This window comes from Falco naumanni, chromosome 9 (genome assembly GCF_017639655.2).
Source record: "Falco naumanni isolate bFalNau1 chromosome 9, bFalNau1.pat, whole genome shotgun sequence".
NCBI classification, from domain to species: Eukaryota; Metazoa; Chordata; class Aves; order Falconiformes; family Falconidae; genus Falco; species Falco naumanni.
This window is the reverse complement of record NC_054062.1, coordinates 24,329,045-24,349,370: the sequence shown is the minus strand read 5'-3', so window position 1 is coordinate 24,349,370 and position 20,326 is coordinate 24,329,045. Positions and strand designations below refer to the sequence as shown.

The 20,326-nt window shown below is 41.0% G+C and overlaps 1 protein-coding gene across 6 annotated transcripts in view; it reads right to left on the bottom strand.

Moving 5' to 3' along the window:
- The window catches only part of BTRC (beta-transducin repeat containing E3 ubiquitin protein ligase), a 116,816-nt gene that overhangs the window by 12,222 nt on the left and 84,268 nt on the right, over positions 1 to 20,326 (bottom strand). For all 6 annotated transcript variants that reach the window (XM_040606005.1, XM_040606007.1, XM_040606009.1 and 3 more), the window contains 5 exons: positions 12,016 to 12,247; positions 7,193 to 7,379; positions 2,683 to 2,779; positions 1,683 to 1,820; positions 1,087 to 1,205 (listed from right to left, as the gene is read on the bottom strand). In XM_040606005.1, the coding sequence (XP_040461939.1) occupies positions 1,087 to 1,205; positions 1,683 to 1,820; positions 2,683 to 2,779; positions 7,193 to 7,379; positions 12,016 to 12,247 (773 nt within the window). The remainder of the gene's footprint in view (positions 1 to 1,086; positions 1,206 to 1,682; positions 1,821 to 2,682; positions 2,780 to 7,192; positions 7,380 to 12,015; positions 12,248 to 20,326) is intronic.

Below are 20,326 nucleotides of genomic sequence, written 5' to 3'. Positions count from 1 at the left end.
CATTTATAGATACAGTGGGAAACAAAGTATTTCTGGGCAAGTAGCCAGTCTACAATTTGGCCTGTCTGGCCTGATATGGAAGATGATAGTGCTTGTTACAGAAATCAGCCTCTCCTTTTGCAATCTGTTTAGCACAGTGCAGTTCCCACACTGCCTCCAGGCAGGTGGTATTGCCGAATTCTGGATTTCTGCTAATGATAGGACCCCAAAATCTAGCAGCACCACAAGACTGCATGCATCACATGTCAGGAACTAAATGTAATGGTTATTAGCTTAACAGTGGTCATTTACGCACAAGCACGGTGATAACTATGAAGACCTTGCAGCCATAGAAAAACATGCTAATAGCTTCAGAAAAGGCTACTGACACAGCTTTTGGTTGTCTGTAACTTCACCGCATAAGCATTGCTTGTACTCTGACAAGAACAGAATGTGTAACAACATGGAGAAGACAGACTTGCTCTCTCACATCCAAGTTCATATTGCTATTCACTAACGCATACGTGCCTGTGTTTACACTACAGGTCTTAGACATTCTGGGGTTCTGTAAAATGTCTAGTGGACTTCACATCTGCACAACATGCACCGCAAGTGTTGACTTGAGGTGTCCAGCCTTTTTCTGGAGACTGGAAAGAAGCAAGGTTAGAAAGACTGAAAATAAACATGCTGAAATTTTAATAAGTCACAGGAGATGTAGTCATACGTCTTTTGTTAAAATTAAGCCACAATGGATGACTAAACCTTCGAACTTGCTTTAAAAGCTTCAGCCAACTTAAAAAGTTATTCTCAGGGAGAATTTAAAACATTCTCAGGGAGTGTCAAAACATGCAAAACCTTGGTGAAATGCCAGATGGCCTTCCTAAGTCATCTTGACCTTGACTGGCCTTTGTTTAGGTTCTCATTTCTCCTTGACAGTCATTTGCATGGACATCTGATAAACAAGGACAGTAGACGACTGAACAAATATGCTGAACTACTTCATGGAAATGACTGAACAGCACACGTTTTAAGAAAAAATTGTTTCTGCCGCTTGCAAGGCTAAAATCTTAAGAGGCAAACCAAAAGCTCCAAATCATGAGCACACACCTGACTGTTGAATCTGAAGATCCTGTAATGATCACCCGTTCATCGTACTGGAGGCACAGGACAGAACCCGTGTGTCCGGTGAGAATTCGCTTGCATTCCAATGTATTCTTATCCCAGATCTAAGACAGCAAACATTCAAAACCAGACAGCTCAGCAAGGTTTTCATCTTTCAGCACTTACTGGTTTAACTGGTCTGGTTTTTATTATAGTACATGATCCATGGTGCAGTTAGAACACCTTTAATAGTATCTGCAGAGTTTTCTACAGGCTCTTTGGTGCAATACATTAACAGCTTTGATATTACTGGCTTTACTATGAATATTGGTTTTATGCTTCTCATCAGGGTACAGGGCACAGTAATTACATAGCCTATAATTACTGATGGACGAAAACTCCGCTAGTGGAATCTGTTTGTAAGAAAGCAGGGTCTCTTTTGCCAGATAAAAGAGGCATACATGCTGTGCAGGTGTGAGGTGGGGGAAGGAGAAGGCTAGGTTATGAACAAGAGATTGGGTAGGTGTCACTGAAATTAGGACACTATTATTTATGGCATAGGTGCTACATGCCTTTAGTATGCCATTCTGGAGCATTCTCACCTTGATAGTATTGTCCCGTAGGCCACTTACGATCTTCTGATCATCATACTGTAAACAGTAAACCCCTTTGCTTGTCTCGCTTCGGCAGTGGATCCTCTGTAAACTGTGCCTCCCACACCGCCAGTTTGACTCTATTGTCTTGAGGAGAGCCAGAAGACAAAACAGGAGTAAAAACAAAGCACAGAACTATCTCCCCTTTTCTTGTTTGTTTGAGAAGACAGTTTTCTTCACACTTTTCCTGCAATCAGGCCCGTACAATGATGTAACTGTTTTCCAGAAGAAGTAACACATGTCCAATTAATTGGACAAAAGCCTGGAAACATACCGCGGCTAAACTTGACTGTGTTATGTGGAATGGTGAGGGAGAAATGACCTGAAAGCTTTTTTCTGCCTTCAACCTTTAACACCCTGTGACTCAACGACTAAACAACTGAGGAGAAAATCTCAGTTGAGCTCTAGCTAAGCGCTTGTACAAACTTGTCACAACAGTGCCTGAGCACCACTTTTGCCATTAGGAAGCTACCAAAACATGACATTTTGTTCACACTAGACACAAGGCAACCATGCTCAGTTGCTTTCTGTTGCCCTGGGTCCTGGGATTGTAGTCTTTAGCAATGCACTTTCTCCCTGGCTCAGTTCCTGATGTCTCCTTTATTGGGTCTCATTTGCACTGGGTGGAGCAAAGTACCACGGAACAGAGAAAATCAAGACGGTACAGTGCTGCTGTGACATCTGATGTGCAAGCTGTACAGACTCCATCTGCAAACAGCTCACTGAACAATCCAGCTTCTTCTGTGTCTAAAGGAGCAGTGAAGCATGGGACCTTATAAAACTATCCCAGATCTACAAACTTGGTACAAGCACAGACACATCAGATTTAATGAAATATTTCATTAGAACAAAATATTCTCAGAATTTCAGCATCATGAATAAATCAGGGAGATTTAAAAAAAAAAAAAACACCCACCAAGCACCACCACATCTGGAAGCTGTTTCTTACCTCTATGTCCTGTATAATTTTGGGGTAAAGTGCTCTGTAGAAGGAGTTGGGTGGTGCAGTCCCATCAGGAGGTTTATTTTTAAATAGATATTGTCCCCTGGAAGACATTGAACACAAATCATGCTTCAGCATTCTACAGAAAGGTCTTCCTGGCATTTTACAAATGGGTAACCACTGTTGAAAAGCACAGATTCATATTCAAACTTAATTTAATCAGTAAGATGGGGTGGTTCCTGTTTGTTTCCTGTGCAAATATGTCAGTGTTGCATTTTGACACTGAAACACTCATGAAAGACCTGCGTCTAGTCACTCAGGGAAGGGAAATCTGTTCTCTGTTATGGACATGAGCCCATTCAACTCAATAAGAGGTGAGAATGGCTCATGCCCGCAATACACATACCCATATCAAAGGTCACCTTTAAAATTAAGTGTACAAAAAAAAAATGAAAGAAGCTAAGGAACCCTCAAACCCACTATACATTCACGGCTAGCTTTTATCTGCATTACCATGAACAGTAACAGTTTTGGTATATCGACATTTTACTGCTACTACTATATTTTGATAAGCAACACTTCATCTGTGGTGCCTCCCTCATTTCAACACTGATTTGGAATACTCGTATCCCAAGCTAGATTTTTGCTACAAAAAAAATCCGTAAACGGCAATCACTACCTGCTGTGTAAAAAACTTTAATTCCTCATCCTGAAGTTAAGAAGCCACCAAACACGGTGTGGAAGCTAGTAAACCCCACCATGGGCGTACTAACTGCTGTTCTGTCTGGCAACATGCCTCACAAAATGGAGAGAGGCACAAATGTCTCCGAGTGTAATCCTGGCATCAGAGGCACAGAGTTTACACTGGGCCAGCTCTTCATTTCTCCCTCTCTTGCTCCATTATAGCAAAATTAATTGTTCAGTACTTCCTTGAGCATTTCTTTCTTGTCCTTTCCATGCAGTATACCTTGAAATTCATTTGAGAAACTGTACCTCAGCTGCCCTGATGTACTTCAACTAGGGAAATCACAATGAACCAAAATTTTTAGGTTATGAGGCAGTAGCAAAATACAGGACTGAATAAACAAAATAACAAATGCTCACAAAAAGAACTTTTGAAAATTCTTTAAATAAAGGACTTTAAGTATGATGCGAAAGAAAGGTGCTTTCCACCTTGGATAAAGCAATCATCTGAGTCTTCAAACACCATGACGAGCAGCCACTTATACGCGGACAAACACACACAAAGAAAGGACTCACGGATGCAGGCAAACAATTAACTAGATGGTTGCCTACTTAATGTGATCCAGTCTGGAAATGCATACAAGAAAATTAAAACTATTGGGCCAGGGAAATGAAAAATGCTTTGGAGATACACAGAATACCTAGGACACGTTCTGGAAGACTTGCAGTTGGTCTACGATGATCTGTATACAAGCCTATGTGCCTGAAAACCTGTCTACTGTTTCTAGATTTACTAGCTGAACTAATACAAGGTTTTGTTGCTACCTATAGGCCCTGCCTTGATGCACGTAGGGTCAGTTGTTTACAGCTCAGCTAAAGGATTGCTTGGAATTTTCCGCAGCATCCCAGTGGCCTTGTGCTGTGGTTCTGGGATAAAAGGAACTATTGTTTGTGGGTTTTGATGACTGGCCAATTCAATCAAGTATTCAGATAGACACAATTGTGCCCAGATTCTGGGCTTCTGTTTTATATTACTCTAAATCTGTGTAACCCTTACTGCTCCCAACAAGCTGTCAGTGAAGGTTACCGTGCTGCAGAATTGTGTGTTTCTGTTGCAAACCACAAGCTGCAAATGCTGAAATCAGGCAGCCCATGTGCAAAGTGAGGAGCTGTAAGCAAATAATGCCAGTCATTTACCATTCTGAACTGTCCAGCTAGTCGCCTCCTTGTGCCACGCACAGCTTTACCATTGATTACAAGCTATAAAGCTCTATATGGCAGAGATGCAACTACACTGGATATTTCTTGTCTGCCTCTCTTAACTACCCCGCCATGACTGCAGTTGTATCTTCCAGAGCTAATCAGAGGGCAACCTGAAAGACAGGGCACAATTTGCTTCTGTTGTGTCAAAGCAACCTCCAGGAATCAGTGTAAGCCTGAGAAAGAGGTGCAGTGACAGGGTGTGACTGTCCTTTGAGATCAGAAGTAGGATTTTACAACTGCTGTTTAGAAATGTCATGTGTTTGTATGACTAGAAATTGGTGTTAATGTTACTTCAAGATCTGGAAGGGAGCAGCTTGAGAACTATCTGCAACGATCCCTGACAAGATGTAAAGAATAGGTAAAGTTCCACAGAACAGGAAAGAGACAAATGTAGCTCTTGCATTTAAAGGAAGGGAAGAAAGTCTGTCAAGGAAATGGTGGACCATCCAACTCAACTTTGACAGCTCAGCAGTTCTAGAGCACGCAGTCAATCAGATGAGTGCCTAGAAGATGACAAGGTGACAACAACAGACAACACTGGTCAATCCAGTCAAACTAACCTCACTTCTCAAGGGCTATTCTCATGACTTAGCAAGAGAAGTATGATCTTGGAAGAGCTCACAGGTGGACACACATGGCTGGAAAACACATTTACTGATGGTGCACTCTCTAACAGGATGGCAATTGGGATCTTGCATGGAGTCTGTCCTAGATGTATCATTACTGAGCATTTTCATTAATGACAAAGAATGGAACAGGGAGTGCATTTATTACCTGGCTGGTGATACTAAAGCTTAGAGAAGCTGCAAGAACTTTGGAGGACAGGATTAAACTCATAACACTCCTGACAAAATGGAGAAATACCAAACAATAAATAGAATCTAATTCAGTAAGGACAAGTGCCAAGTTCATCACTGAGTAACAACACAAGCATGCAAGATGAGGAATAATGGCAAAGCAGAACTTCCACAGAAAGGGTAATTAATTTTATAACAGTATTACATACAACTGCTAAAGAAAAGAGCACATGTTCTCTGGAAAGCATAAAATGGAATGCCCTCCATACAGCATGCAAAGCAACACTTCCCACACCACCAAACTCTGATAATGCCTCGGCAGAAGCAAGACACCCAGCTGATCACATCAGCCTCCAAGAATGGAGTAGAGTAATTGAGGAGGGTCTAAACAGAGAAACCAAGAATAACAAGAGGACAAGACAACACAGGATTCTGGTTGGTTACATTACAAAACATAGGAAACATAATCATCTTCCAACATGGAAAAGATCACTGCAAAAAGGAGAATGAGAAACTGTCCTGTGTGTCTGTGCAGGCTAAATATAACAGGCTGAACTACAGTTAGGAAGACAGCCTAGATTTTAGGAAAATCTTTCTAACACTGAAGTTTGTGAAACAGTGGAATTCCTTGTGCAGGCAAGGCCTCGGGAATCTCCATCAGTAAAAAAGTTAGAGAAACGTCTGAAATGACTAAAGAGAAACCTGGCTCTGCCTCTGGGAAACAGGAGGGACTAAATAACCTCTCAAGGTCCCCTTCAGACTGTGACCTCAACAATACAGAGCAAAAATACAAGTCCTGGAGAGAACAAGGCACCAAAAGGAATACAAAAGTTACTAATGCCATGCTTGTGTTTATTTTATACTCTTTCTAAACATTACACTATTGGAAGCAGACCAAAATAGTATCTGTTTTTAAAGGATGTTTCATAATCCTGATTTACTTGCCTTTACTTCCTGAGACAAACTGTATAACAAAATTAACCATAAAACAGGAGTCTTTGTTTGCAACTCTGTATCTTTTTCTTTTTAATAGCAACCAAAATGCCTGAGCTGTCACTTTTATCTTGTTTATGAAATATTCATACCCAGCTTCCTTTCTGCCAACATCCTAGGGACACCCATGGAAAAGAAAATTATGTATTAAAGGACGTACCCCTGAGAGGGAAAGTTCTAATGAAATGTTAACAGAGCAGCTTCAAACTTGAGTGAGACCCACATTGTAGTAAGGCTATTCCAGATGATTATTAACTAATCTATCTGCATTTCCAAAGTCCCCTATTCTCCATGGTACCTACCCTCAGCTTCCAGTTTGAAAATTAAACAGATATCTAATAGTGAAAATCTGCTGAGGAAAACAAACAGACCTATCAGGAAACAACTAATTCATAGCACATGCTGCCCCACTGCCACCCCTAAAAAAGCTCTTCTGTTCTGAACTGCTGACCAGTTTAGTGTTCCCCTGGGGTGTACATAGCTTCTTAATTTGAACCGAATGACAGCTGGGCATAAAAATCTCAGTCTGTATATCTCACTTGTCACAGTGGGAAAAGAGCATGATCAGATGAAGAAGGTGAGGAAAAAGCCCCCACACTGCCTGCACAGCCAGATGATGCCCTAACTCCTCAACACCCAAATTTTGATTTAAGCAACTGTCAGGCTGGGAACCAACATGATGTTTCAGGTAGCTAAATAACCCACATTTGATGGTTTGAAACACTCAGCACCTACTGTCCTGAATGGGGTCAAAAGAGGTGAAGATGCAGTTTCCTCACCATCCTCTCCTCTCTGACAACCCCTTCCACAGGGAGTCTGTCCTGACCATTCTCTCGATGAGCTTCTTCCACAGCATACCATCCGACGTCACCCGGTACCACTCCTTGCACACCAGCTCAGCAGCACACAACGATTTGGCATCCAGGTATGACAGAATGTTCTCAGCAATGTGATCCAATCCCCGAGCTGGGGGAGAAGAAAAAAAAAAAAAGATTTTTTTTGGGGGGGGGAGACACAGTTTAAAACAACTCCCCTTGCTAGTACAAAGATACCCTATCTTTCTATCTCCTCTTCTGCATGCAGAGCTGGACCAAATGCACAGAAGAGCATTTGCAGCTAAGTTCAGGAGTGAACAGTGTTCTCCAACCTCCTTTGGATATAACACAACAAGTCATTAAAAATAATAAAGAATCCAAGAAGTCATTCCAATCTATTTCGATGGGTTTTAGCACTAGGGGGATATTCTATGGATGGCATTTCCAACTCAGCAACGCAGCCCCCAAAATCTCTCTATATTAGGACCATTTCTCATCTCACTGCTACAGCTGTTCTCATGTTCCAACGGCTCAAAAGCTGTTTTTGCTAAAGCAGTAGCTTTTAAACGTAATGAAGAAAAAAATATATATTCCCAATGTGTGCCCTGAAGGGTAGTGGTACCTTTAGACATGGGGGAGGGAAAGATATGCAGATGCACAAGGAAGTCGAGAGGGAAGGAGAGGCTGTGTGAGGAGAAAGCGAAGCAGGTTTGCTAGTTTCGTTTTTTTTTAGTGGGTGGAGGGAAAATATGCACCAAAATGGCGTAATTTGCAAATATCTTTCAGTGTGAATACCAGAACTGGCTATTTCAACATGGCTGGAGCAAAATGTAACGCAACTGCCTGGTTAGCACCAAGCAGCCTGATCTAACGTCTGTGTAGCTGGGGGCCGGGGAAGGTTACACTATGTTAACTGGATGGACGTATTCAGTAAAAATGCACCCTTACCCACTCAAATCACCAGCAAGACTTCAGAAAAATAAGATACCTTTTAAATAAGATGTTTCATAAATACAACTTCTCTTGGAGGCTGTTTAATTCACGAGTGAGATGCACCATCAAGAGATTATCTCACTTCACAGGTCACATTTCACAGGCTTTGTGAGAGTTGTGGTTTAGACCCCATCACCCCTCAAGCATAACATTCAGACCAACCAAAAAGGAAGCATGGCAGATTGGCATTACATGCATTTTCCCTCTGGTTCACATCTGGGACAGAGTTAAATACGTCTTTTCTTGCTTTTAAAACAGCAGCCTCAAGACCAGGCCTGGCTTGTGACAGCGAAAGAAAAAGCAGCCAGTGCATTTTTATAGTCACATGTCTGAACTTCTGCAAACCCAAATTGGGTGCAGTCAGCTGATTCTGATTAGAGTTCATGAGACATTAAAGGTCCAACCTTTGTTTTCGTTAACCAAAAGATGTCAAAATTATCTCCCAATGCATAAAAATGAGAAAATTCAGCATGCCTCTTCTCAGTCCTTTCAAACATCCTAAATTTATAATACACTTTAGGTGAGACATTCTGCCCAGCGTTTTATGCTTCCATTCATACACGGAAAAAGCATGTGAATGATACCATGCACAACCAGAGAGTGCAGAAAGAGGTCTGACATTTCTTATCTTTATAGATGCAAAATTAGATGTCAACCTGCAAAATAAAAGCATCAACAGCCTTTATTACGTATTTAATCTGAAAAGATATATACAGCCACTATATAAACTTCTTTAAAAAAAAAAAGTGTTTGTAAATTTAGATTGACTATACAGCAATTCATGGAAAAGGAGATACTATGTTTTAGTGAAAGTGAGCTGGAATTTGCAGGAATTCCACGATTTGGTAGGGCAGAAATGGCCATCATATCCCCCCTGCTTCCCCACCCTGACACCTGCAGCCCTAAGCTCTCTCTACTGGGTGGAAATAGCGTATTTGCTTTCTTTATCTGTGTTGCTTCCAATAAGCCCACAGACATCTGCAGACCCACCAGGACATTTACAAATGCCTGCCTGTGTATTACCCATACTGGTGGCTTTATGTCAGCAGCATCACAGCAATAAATTATTTTATACAGGGAAAAATCACTGGCTTTCAGAAGCAGGGGTACACTGCATAAACTGGGCACAGTAATCTTCACCCACAAGTCTGCCTCTGACTCACCTGCCCTTTGTGATTCATCAGTAATTGCACTTTAGATCTTGCTGCAATGAGGTGTTGTAACTACTTCCATGACCGTAAGTTATCCTTTGATATTGATCCTAGACTCTTCGCAAAGAAGGAATACTAATGTTTTGGCCTCTTGTCCTCACACTTACAATAAGTGGATGGCTAGAGCTATTCTGGCCTGGCTGCAAACTCAACTTTATTATTTTGTTTCTTAGGAACACCACAACTTATACCTAACTTGTACTTATACCTAACAAAGCATCACTTCCTTGAAGAAGAGAAATCTCTGCTCACAAAAGTTTTTGCTAAATCCGTGTGAAACAAGATTAGCCCTTCAGTCCTCCATACCAACAAGAATGCTGCAGTTATTTCACACATGAAACCCTTATAAAAATGACTTTCCTCATAAAAAATGTTAAACAGCTTGGAAATGCTAAGCAGAGACCTTATTTTTCAGAAACAGAACAAAGTTCATTAAGTACACAGTTAAGCTGTATTTTTCAAACAACCTCAATTCTGTTCAAAGTACTGGGAAAATAATCTGAGCCAATTTTAGTCTACATTAGTAAAACATGCTCATAATTTAAAACTACCTTTAATTCTGGCCATTCTTGGGGACAGTGCTAGGAGGACAGAGATAAGATGCCTCATGATTTTGAAGTAGCTTTATTGTTTTATTCACTCAAGGGGGAAGAGCATGAAAGAATGAAAGAATAAAAGTGAAATCAGAATACTGAACACTTGAGAATTTCAGAAAGCTAAAAAAACACTCAACGAGTTTAGGGGTTTTTATTTATGTGACAATTTAAAATTTTAGGTTGATCACTCTTTCCTAGGCAGTTCCTTACCTTCCCGTTTCCCATTCCACTCATTAGAAACCTACCTATACTCAGGACATCCTGCACAGACTGCAGAGTCTGCACCAGTCTAATTCCTTGCCATTAATTTTCTCCTCTAGAGCTATATTCACTAGGACATTAACACTTTGCAAATATGCAAATTGATGCACATACATTATTTAAGCACACAGTTCCCACAACTATTCAAATACTCACGTATTAGCTGCCCGATTCCTATCTGTTCTGCATTCTGAGACAGTAAAATTAGCTGCTTCCTGGCTAAGTGTGAAAAGACCACTAACAAATAAGGTATGGCTAGGAAACTTTGAATGGCTCTGCAAATATTATAACATTTGACCAAAATTTTCAGAAAAAGGCTTGTAGGATGAAATTAAGGAAGTGCAGACAAGGTGGGCTTGCTTGCTTTGATGGAATTTTGTGGAGAAAGACCTGGAAAAATTGTGTATGCAACTATACGCATACTTCCACTTTAAAAGTGGGGGAACCAGTGCACTTTCAAAATACCCTCTCTGTTTTTCTGAAACAGAACAGCTCCACAAGTTATAATGCTGCTCTAAGTACACAAGATTATTGTCATTGGACTACTAAAAACTAACATAAAGCAGGTACTTAGCATAACTAAGATTTTTTTTTAATGCCACAACAGCCATTTGATTATGACCTTAAAAATCCAGTAAGTCTATGTATTTAACTTCATAGCAAAACTCCTGCAGTGCCTTTATGCTTCGCAAAATTCACTATTAAACATGCTTTTTACTGTCTTTTAATCCTAGAAACTTAAATTTCATGTTGAGAAATCCTTTCTGAAGAATGATCAAATGACTGATTGAACAAATTCAGCAGTTCTCCGAAGGTACTCACAGAATACGCTTTTGGCAAGAAAGTCCTCTCTTCAACTAGCTGTTTGAATACCACACCTGTAGTACTTCTTGCTCAGGTCCATCTCAAACTAAGGACCTATGCCATGGGAATGCTAATCTATTAGTTATTTGTCTATCTATCTACAGTGGTATAATTTAATGGTTTGAAAAAAAGACCAAAGAACCAGGAATTTCTGTCTGGTTCTGAAACTCTACTACTGTATATATGTTATCTCCCACTGTCTCAGTCTTCTCATCTATAAGACAGGGCCAATATAAAACTGCACGTACACTATGTGTGCATTCGGTGAGATACACCCAGTGCCACAACTGAGAACAGCTGGGATAATATTTTCAATGGAAAGCACTACAGAGGTGCAAAAAAAAGAAATTTCCATCCTTTTTCCATCCTTTCATCTTACGTCCTCCATTCTCTCATATTAGCAATAAACACATAATCAAAGCAATGACTTCAGGAAGGTATTTTACTAGGAAAGACAGACACCAAAAAAAAAAAAAAGGAAAAAAAAAAAAAGGCAAAACCTCAGCTGAGCAACCAGAAAGAGTAGTAATTTTAATTTTAAAAACTTTCGTTATTTATGAGTCATTATGGGTACAACTACCTGCCCTGTGGCTTGCAATGACTAGACTTACAATACATATAGGAGCTATCACTTACTCCTAGCCAAACCATGATGGTAGTAGATCATGCCTTGAGAGACGGTAGGAATACAAAGTAAAACATTGCCACGTTTCACACCAGTATAGAGCATTCCATTCAAAAGCTATTAGCTGTTTTTGCAAACTGACCCTAAGAAGAGACCTCTCCAGCAGGGCAGGCCAGAGTGGAATAGTTTTCTGAAAGACAAGATGGAGAGGCAAGCTCCTTCTGCCTGCAGAAATACCTGGCAGTGCAGTGATGAAGTCCCGCTGTAACATAGGTTTGAGGTATGAGTTTATATGTCCGTGCTGGTAGTGACACATCTGGGAGATGAGGTGCTCCACAAACTCCACCTGGTCAGACTCAGACCACTGTTCAAAATACTTGACGCAGAGTTCCTTCTCCTTCTCATAGCTTGCAGACAGTTTCCTTTGCTTGGGCACAATCATACTGGAAGTGCCATTGGCAAGTTTTGTCTGTAAACAGGAAGGAGAAAAACATCCCAGATCACACATGTGAAAAGAAGCTGAAGTGGTTGTACAATTTTTTTAGGGGGAAGAAAATAGAAGGAAAAAAGCACTCTGATACGTAAAGTTGGCTGAGACCACATATCGCATTTGGTGCTGTCAATTGGAGCACTGGCACCGCGAGCTGTAACCCCTGCAGGACAATGCACTGGCTCATGCCAAAGCTGCACACAAAGGACTCTGGTTCAATGGGAAACCTTGAGTGGCAATTTAACAAACACAATTTTATTTACATTGTGCACACAGTAAAATTCATTTGTATTCCTAGTCTACAGTTACCAGTTACTTCCATGCACCGATAGAAAACAGCATTTGTATTCTGGTTTTATTGCTAAAGAATGGACTGCTGTTAAAATTCATAGGGAATGCATGAAATGGATGAGAAAAAAATTGATAGTACTTCTTCTGAGTATAAAATCATACCTTGAGAGCAAAGCCAGCTAAAACACACCCTGATATTTGGTACATACTTCTTTCACAGAAAAGATTTTCAACTTTCTGAGCACTGTTAATATCTTGTCAGAAAGACTCAGCTCAAAGAAAAGTTTCAAGGAAAAGCAAAACATTGACATTTCAATTTACTACTTGATAGCAAGATAAAATTTCTGTTTTCTAAATGATTTAACAGGAAGAAAAGTGCACATTTTGCATTGCAAGGATATCCTTAGTCCAAGTAAAATTAACTCTGTGGGAAATTATTTTTTCCTATACTGGTCAAACAGTTTCTATTAAATGCTGATAACACGTCATTGTCTCTCTTTCATTCCAATGGTTTAACACCAGACAGTAGCATAATAACATTCAATAATTATTACATCCTTTTTATTTACAAAATACATTTAGAGGTTTTCTAAAACTTATAAAATCATTCAAACCAAATTACAGATATCAGAATATATAGAACATTGATGGAGGGATGCTATATTTACGTTCTATGATGATAATTCCAGGCATCAACCTCACCAGGAGACTTTATTAACTTTAAGGGGTAAGGGGTGAAGTAGTACCTAAATCTCTCTGCAAAGATATCGAATTATCTAAAAGAAATGCATGAATTAACTGATTTTACAGGAAAAGGAAAACCACAAAAGACTTTTTTCAGCAAGTGCCAAAAGAGTGGGTTATTTAGAGACCACAAAATCTAGTTACCAAAACTGGGTTTGGAATGCAGGAATTTCTCAGGAGTAAATAATTCCTGTACTTCAATACTCCTCCAACCCTGACAGCAATCCTGAATTTGGAACCCCAAAAATCTCATGATTTTAAAATCTACCCAACTAGTCACTATGTACATTTCATTTTCTAGAGAAAATCCACCTAAATATTCTTTTCAGCATTTCCAGCAGAGCTGCACAGACTTTACTCTGGTAGAAAAAAGCCAGTAATTAGCTGTGATTTTTAACAAGCACTTTCTTCTATTTCTGAATTATGGTTTGACTTTTGAGAGTTCATCAGAACATGGAGATCACACCTTCGGTGCTCATTTCGGCAGCTCAGTGTTTTCAACTTTACTTTTATCCCCACTCCTCCCTGCGAATTTCTGTGGTCAGTAAGATCATGCAAGACAAGGGCTATGGCTGAGCTACACTTTCACTAGTCATCACATTGACAGCACTGACTGCAAGGGGGTCACAGAACCAGTGCTGGGCAGCCGAAAAGAAATACTCTCTCGGGCCAACTTTTTAGATACAGAAATCTCTAAAGAGACTGTGGGCATGAAGTCCTATGTGTGAATGGCTGGACTTTTCCTAGCAACATCCACAGCAGGCAACAGCCTGGCAAAAAATTATTACGAATGGACTGCACTGAACATCGGTCTTAAGGGATTCCGGTCATTTTTGCTGCAGTTAAGCTGCCTACAAAACAGACACCCCTGTAAAAATGCTGGATTAAGACAGCAGAGAGATGCTGTATTCTACAAGCTTGAACTCATTTCATTTCTCATTTTCTTTGCTGTGCATCTCACAACAGGCTGTCTCTACAAAGCATTTTTTGAAAACCTATACCTCTGCCTTTTAATTTGAGAGACCGTGAAATCTGACTCGTGCTGAGCTGGAGTGGGGCAGACAGCTGATGTGCAAAGACCACAAAAGGGGCAATCCTTTCATGGGGTGGTACCACGTTCTGGCTTTTCCATGATTCCTGAGCACCCTTCTCCCAGCAGCCTTCAGCTCCCCATTACCTCTAAAACATCGGTTTGGGGTATCAAACAGAAGTTGCAACATCTGCAAAATCAAGTTACAGCTTATGTGCCTACAGATAGATGGCTTAGATGGGATAAAACAACCCATTCTGCCTGGATCCCAAGTGAATACAGGCCTCTTGGGTGGGAATTGTAAGTAAATTACAGAGTCCATTGACCAACACTTCTAAGAGCTCCAGAAGTCAAACTCCAGGTTTATATAGTGGTTCTGCTAAGAAAAGCACTATACATGTTACAGTGTTTATGTCCAGATTAGCAGGCAGGGGAACACTATTTCTCAGGTTCACGCATTACTTTAGCTGCATTCTGACAATGTCAACTTGAGACCTGGTATGCACCCTTGTCTGCTCTATCTTCCCACCAAAAGGAGTGAGGACAAGCCCAGAGGTAGCTATGGTGTGCCCAGCAGGTCCTGTGGTCTACATAAGCAGGGGACCAGGAGGACAGGGCAAGCCACAAACCCATCAGTTCTGCAGAGTAGAGACAGGCAAACTCACAGGGCTCCCAAATCACTATACATACTCACATGCCTCTGCCAGAACACCTGCAGCTATGCAGTTTAGAATACAATTCCAGAATTTCAATCTGAAGATTCCTGAAAATCCACTGGAAGTTCAGTGAAAAAGACCTCTTATTAAAAAAAAGCAACACCAAAACAACAACATTAAGCATCTGTATTATTAAAGCACTGGGGGGAGGGCAGTTACTATCAGTAAGAGAATTGATTTGGCTTCCTGAGAAACCCTGATGACTCAACCATTCTGATCAACTGCCTCAAGTTCACGACAAACCACCTCAGAACAGTAAAAGCAACTATTTCCTAGGGCACACCACCATCTACAGCCTCTTCCCTCTCCTCGTACAACAACCAGGCCTCACCTGTAAAAGAAAAAAACTGTCCCACACGCCATCCACAGTGCTAGGATAAATATCCATCCAAATTCACTGTATACAGTCATGCTTTTTATAAGTTTCACCTCCAAAAATGGCAAAGAAGAATAAGCACTGGTAGCCCATCACCTGGGAGGAAGTTTGGGTATAACAGAGCAAACTACTAACTCAGCACAGATAAAGCTTTTCTGACTCCCTTTTGACAACTCCCTGTAAGCAAGGGCTGAGAGGTGCCCCAGCTGGCTCTAGGCACAACTACTCATCTGCAGGAACAGTAGAGGTGTTCTCCTACAACAGCGTGCCTGAGCGAGTAAGCTGTGCCAGGAAACCCAGGGGATTGAGTGCCTCAGGTTGGTACTAGCTCAGGGATCTACGTACTATGCTCCACTGCAGACCATAATTACAAGACCATTTCTCCAAATGGCTACATTTAACACAAAGCACATTTGTATGCCCAGTGAAGTAGAAGAGGACTAATATATGAAAGGACTTTAATCTAAATAATGGCTTGCAACTATAGGAAGGCGCAATATTTCAACGCAGATAAATAAAGCCTGGATAAATCTACTGCTCTGCATGTAAAACAAAACAGCCATGGTATATAAGAGCTGTAACCTATATATAACAACAAAGGCTACTTTTGTTTTTGTTCAGTACAGGGGACCAAGGAGCCTCATAAAGCACAGAAAAAACAAACACAAGCACAGTTTTCTGATTCTAGCACAGGTATAGTGTTTCCCCAACCATGTGAGTGGTCACAGCTTCTACATACTTTTTAAAAAAACCACCATGTCCTCTAATCATTGCAGAGGACTTTGTTAAGGCACTTCCTACAGGGTGGATGAATTCAGGTTGTATGTTTCTTATGGTAAGAAGACATCTCTTGAAGTCAAAGGAAAAGAGAACCTGTCTCCCAGAATACTGAGAATGGCTTAAATGATCCCAGCAAGGTTTGGGACCTTCTGAACCTTCAAGACATCTTCATGCTGAAGCTCCGAAAAGACTTAGAGCTTAGACCACCACTGCAAATTTCTCAGTTTTTCTCTAGACAAAAGGAAGGGACTTCCCTTCAATCTTGCAGCACCAGCAGGTCATACTGAGCTTCTTTCCTCCTTCACTGACTCACTGGGACTTCAGGCTCTTACACAGAGAGACGTCTCCTACTGCTTATCTGCAACAACAGCATTTCACCTCCAACTGCTTGTGCCACCAGTTGTAGTTGAGTCACTGATCTAGACAGAGCCACCTTAACAGGAATTTTGGATGGGTCTTAGTGAAGGGGAGGAAAAAAGAGGACATAATGTTTAATTATAAGAAATGATTGAAATAGGCACAGACATACCCCGGGTGCCTCTGCACTGCAGCAAGCTCTAAACTTGTTATCGTTAATGGTTTAAATTTCACTGTGCTAATCATTTCAGGACACAAGCCTTTCTTGATAATCTAATGAATTATTCCAACATCCTTCAGCAAAAAAAATCCTTCATGACAGCACTAATTACAAGACGTTTTCCCAGTGCTTATGTAAAATATGACAGAGCAGCAGCTTAGGGAATTGCAGAAAACTGCTTCTAATTTCCACTGAGAAACTGACAAACACCTCTCTTTCATCTCTCCCAGCTCTCAAGTAAGATTTAACTTTCTCATTTAGTTAATTACCGAGTGAGGATCATCATTTTCCCGGATCGGAGCGGCACAGAGCCTTTATCGTGTTAACTTGTGAACTTGATCGATGGCTGCTGCTAAAACTTAATAACTTCACCCCCTGGCAAATTGTAAGATAAATATAATAGGAGAAACTCTGACAGTAAAAACCTGCCAGAAATGAGCGCTGTGTTTATGTTTCTTTGCAGGCAGCAAAAAAACAACCGACAGCTTATTACTGGGTGCGTGTTACTTATATTTAAAAGACTCCAGGCAGTTAACTTTCTGCGTACTGTTCAAACTTTACTCACAAGATAAAAGACACTGGGGGAAAAAAACAAGCAATGGGATGACAAAGAAAGGAACCATGGAGGTGTATGTCCAGAGTAGGGGCAAGATGGGAACTTCACAATGAAAGCAAAGCCACATTTGTCTCCGTATCTTGAATATTCTTCAAGATTAATCACACTAAGAATAAACACAACAGTGAATCCAGACATGAAACTAGTTTCAGCAGCAGCACAAAGCTCAGGAATTTTGGAACATGTTAGAAGCTGTGTGGGAAAAGTAGAGGGATTAAGAAAGTACCAATGTGGCAACAAGATGACTCGGTCTGATGCCTGTAAAGCTGCTCTTAGCCAAAGAACCTCAGCACGGTTCGCTTTTCCAAAGCTACTTGTGTGGCCATGAAACTGCTACAGTCCATGATGCAGTATCAACCACTCAATACCACTCCAATGCAGCAATGTTAACAAAAATGGTGAAACGGAGCTGAGAATGTATGCCAGGCCTCCATGCTAAAGGGCAGAGCTAGTTATTTCAGATTCCTATTGAAAGGGTGTTGTCTGCATGGCCTAAAGGCAGCAGCAGCATAATTAAAAGGATACAGGTTCAATTTCTATGGCTGTGCTTCCTCTTTTTTAGGCTTGTAATTACCAAATGCTGCAGAACGGATTCCCAGACTGCCAAGGCTAAGTAAAGAGGAAATAAGTCCTTTGCAGCTCGTTACTGGCAGCTTCCTATTAAAGATATCCTTTGCTTTGAGAACTGGGGGTGGCAAGGGGGTGTTTCATCATGAAGAGCAGGATCTCCTGAGCCTAGCACCTGAAACACATGAGTAGGGTAGTCAGCTCCTCATTTTTCTCATTTGCAGGATGAACCTGTTTTTCCAGTGTTTGACTTGACAGCAAGGCTACAATGCTAGGTCATTAAACAACTCACTCCATTTACTTTTATTTTAAAAGCTCAGTTTAGAATCTACCCATTTCTGTCCGCCTCCATCTCACATAACAGCCTCTGTGAGGTTAACCATGGGTTTAGCACATATATGGACTTACTCGCTCAGTACTGAATTAGTTTCCACGCTGGAAAGCTCACTGAAACATTCTGAAAAACGAATGTAACCCAGAAGCAGATGATCATCAATCACATCTGAGAGTCAAAAAGAAAGCACCATGAAAGAAACCACAGCATCTTTACTATTTATTTTCAAGAGAAAATTCAAAACACACTCTCAATCTGAAATTAACAGTCTCCTGGAATTTTGACTGTCTGGGGCTTTTAGCTGCTTGTCCACATTTGGCTTCTAATCACCTGCAGAAAAACTTTGATAAGAAAGGATACATCTAGATGAAAGATCAGTGGAATTATGCCGGACACAGCAGCCCAACCTGCTGCACTTTCTGAAACCCTGGAGGGCCAATAGTTTTCAGAGGTACCATTCTAAGTACCTATACTATGGTGACAGCCTGGAGGGCAAGTGGCTAAGGATATTACCTCAGACACAGAAGAAAGGGAGAAGGCTGGTTTGGTTTAGGGACACAGAAAGCTGCAGACACCAGAGAAGTAATGTGCGGAGTCTCACCAGGGACTGGGGAGCCAGAGCTGAGCCATGGGCACCTGCACAGCAGCTACACAAAGAGCAGCAGTAATACCTTTGCTGGAGAAGATGCTCCCCTCCCACACTGCTACACAGTAAACAGCAACAGGGAGAGGAGATTAAAAAACTATTCTTTTAAGCTAATACTTAATGTTTCAGACAGACTAATAAAGTTTAATTGTCTGGAATCTTGTAGCTCTTACTGTAAACTTTCCTTTGATATAGGTCTCCCATCTAGATTTTAAGTATCGGCAAAAGCCTCCAAAATAAAATTTCTCTGATGCCAGCAGTGGATGTGAACTGGGAGTCCCTCTCCTCCTCCTCCCTTATCTCCAAGTTGTCTTTGCAAATAACAAGCAGTGATGAGAAATCTGCTTGCATCAGCACAGCACTGGCATATGTTACTTTCCCAAACTACGATCCCTGACCAAATGCCTCTCTAGACATATGGGGGGGAGGGCAGACGCCATCACTCTTAAAGAGCCAGATTTCAGAGCACACCTTTTATTAGCTGTAAAGTGATCATACACAAATTTCCGAGCAGATCCTCCAGTAACAATAAATCACTTCCAGTGGAAGTCACCAAAGGATATGCTTTCTTCCTTGGTATGGCTACCAGAACCAGAGTTGAACTGCTGGGACCATTACATGTTATTACTGTTAATGGAGAAGGAATATGCACATTATCACTTGGAGAACCAGCCTACTAAAGTCATCGGGTAATGGCCAATAGCAGCAAAGGGCTCATTTATAGCAGGCAAAGGCACAAGGTATGCTCTAAGCAGCAGTTTCATAGTTTTCTGGAACAGTTGCTTCTGTTTTTAAAACACCCAAGCATGATCTACTGCGTGACTGAAGTTACTCTTTACAGGTGTTATTGTTGATTTTCTTTTTGCTCCAAGTACTCCCTTAATTCAGAGAGAAAAGCACCCAGGAACAGGTAGGTGGACTTGAGTGATCCAAAACATGGCTGAACAGTGAAAACTATATTACAGGGAACAACACCTAAGTAGAAGGGAAGAATGACCCAAAAGACTTGTTATCTGCTTTCAATAAACTACTGTGATTTTCAAAACACTGTGATTCTATATATGTAAAGTTTTTTCATCAAGAAACACAAGCCCTCCAAGATAGTTTACCCAGTATTATTTTCCATGTGTTTCCTCCTTGGAGATGCATTTTGCCACCAACATCAAAGAAGGCACAAGCACACCAAACTACCTGGCAAAGGCAAAGCAATCAACTCAGAACTGGAGGTCATGAAGCCACATGCTGGAGATCATACACCATTTCCCAGCTGCAGGAGTACAACATATTTCCAGGTGTACTGGAGAGACGCAACAAGCAAAAATGCAGCACCATTCTGAAGAACTGCAAGAATCACGTACATGCTTTGCTCCCACTGCAAATG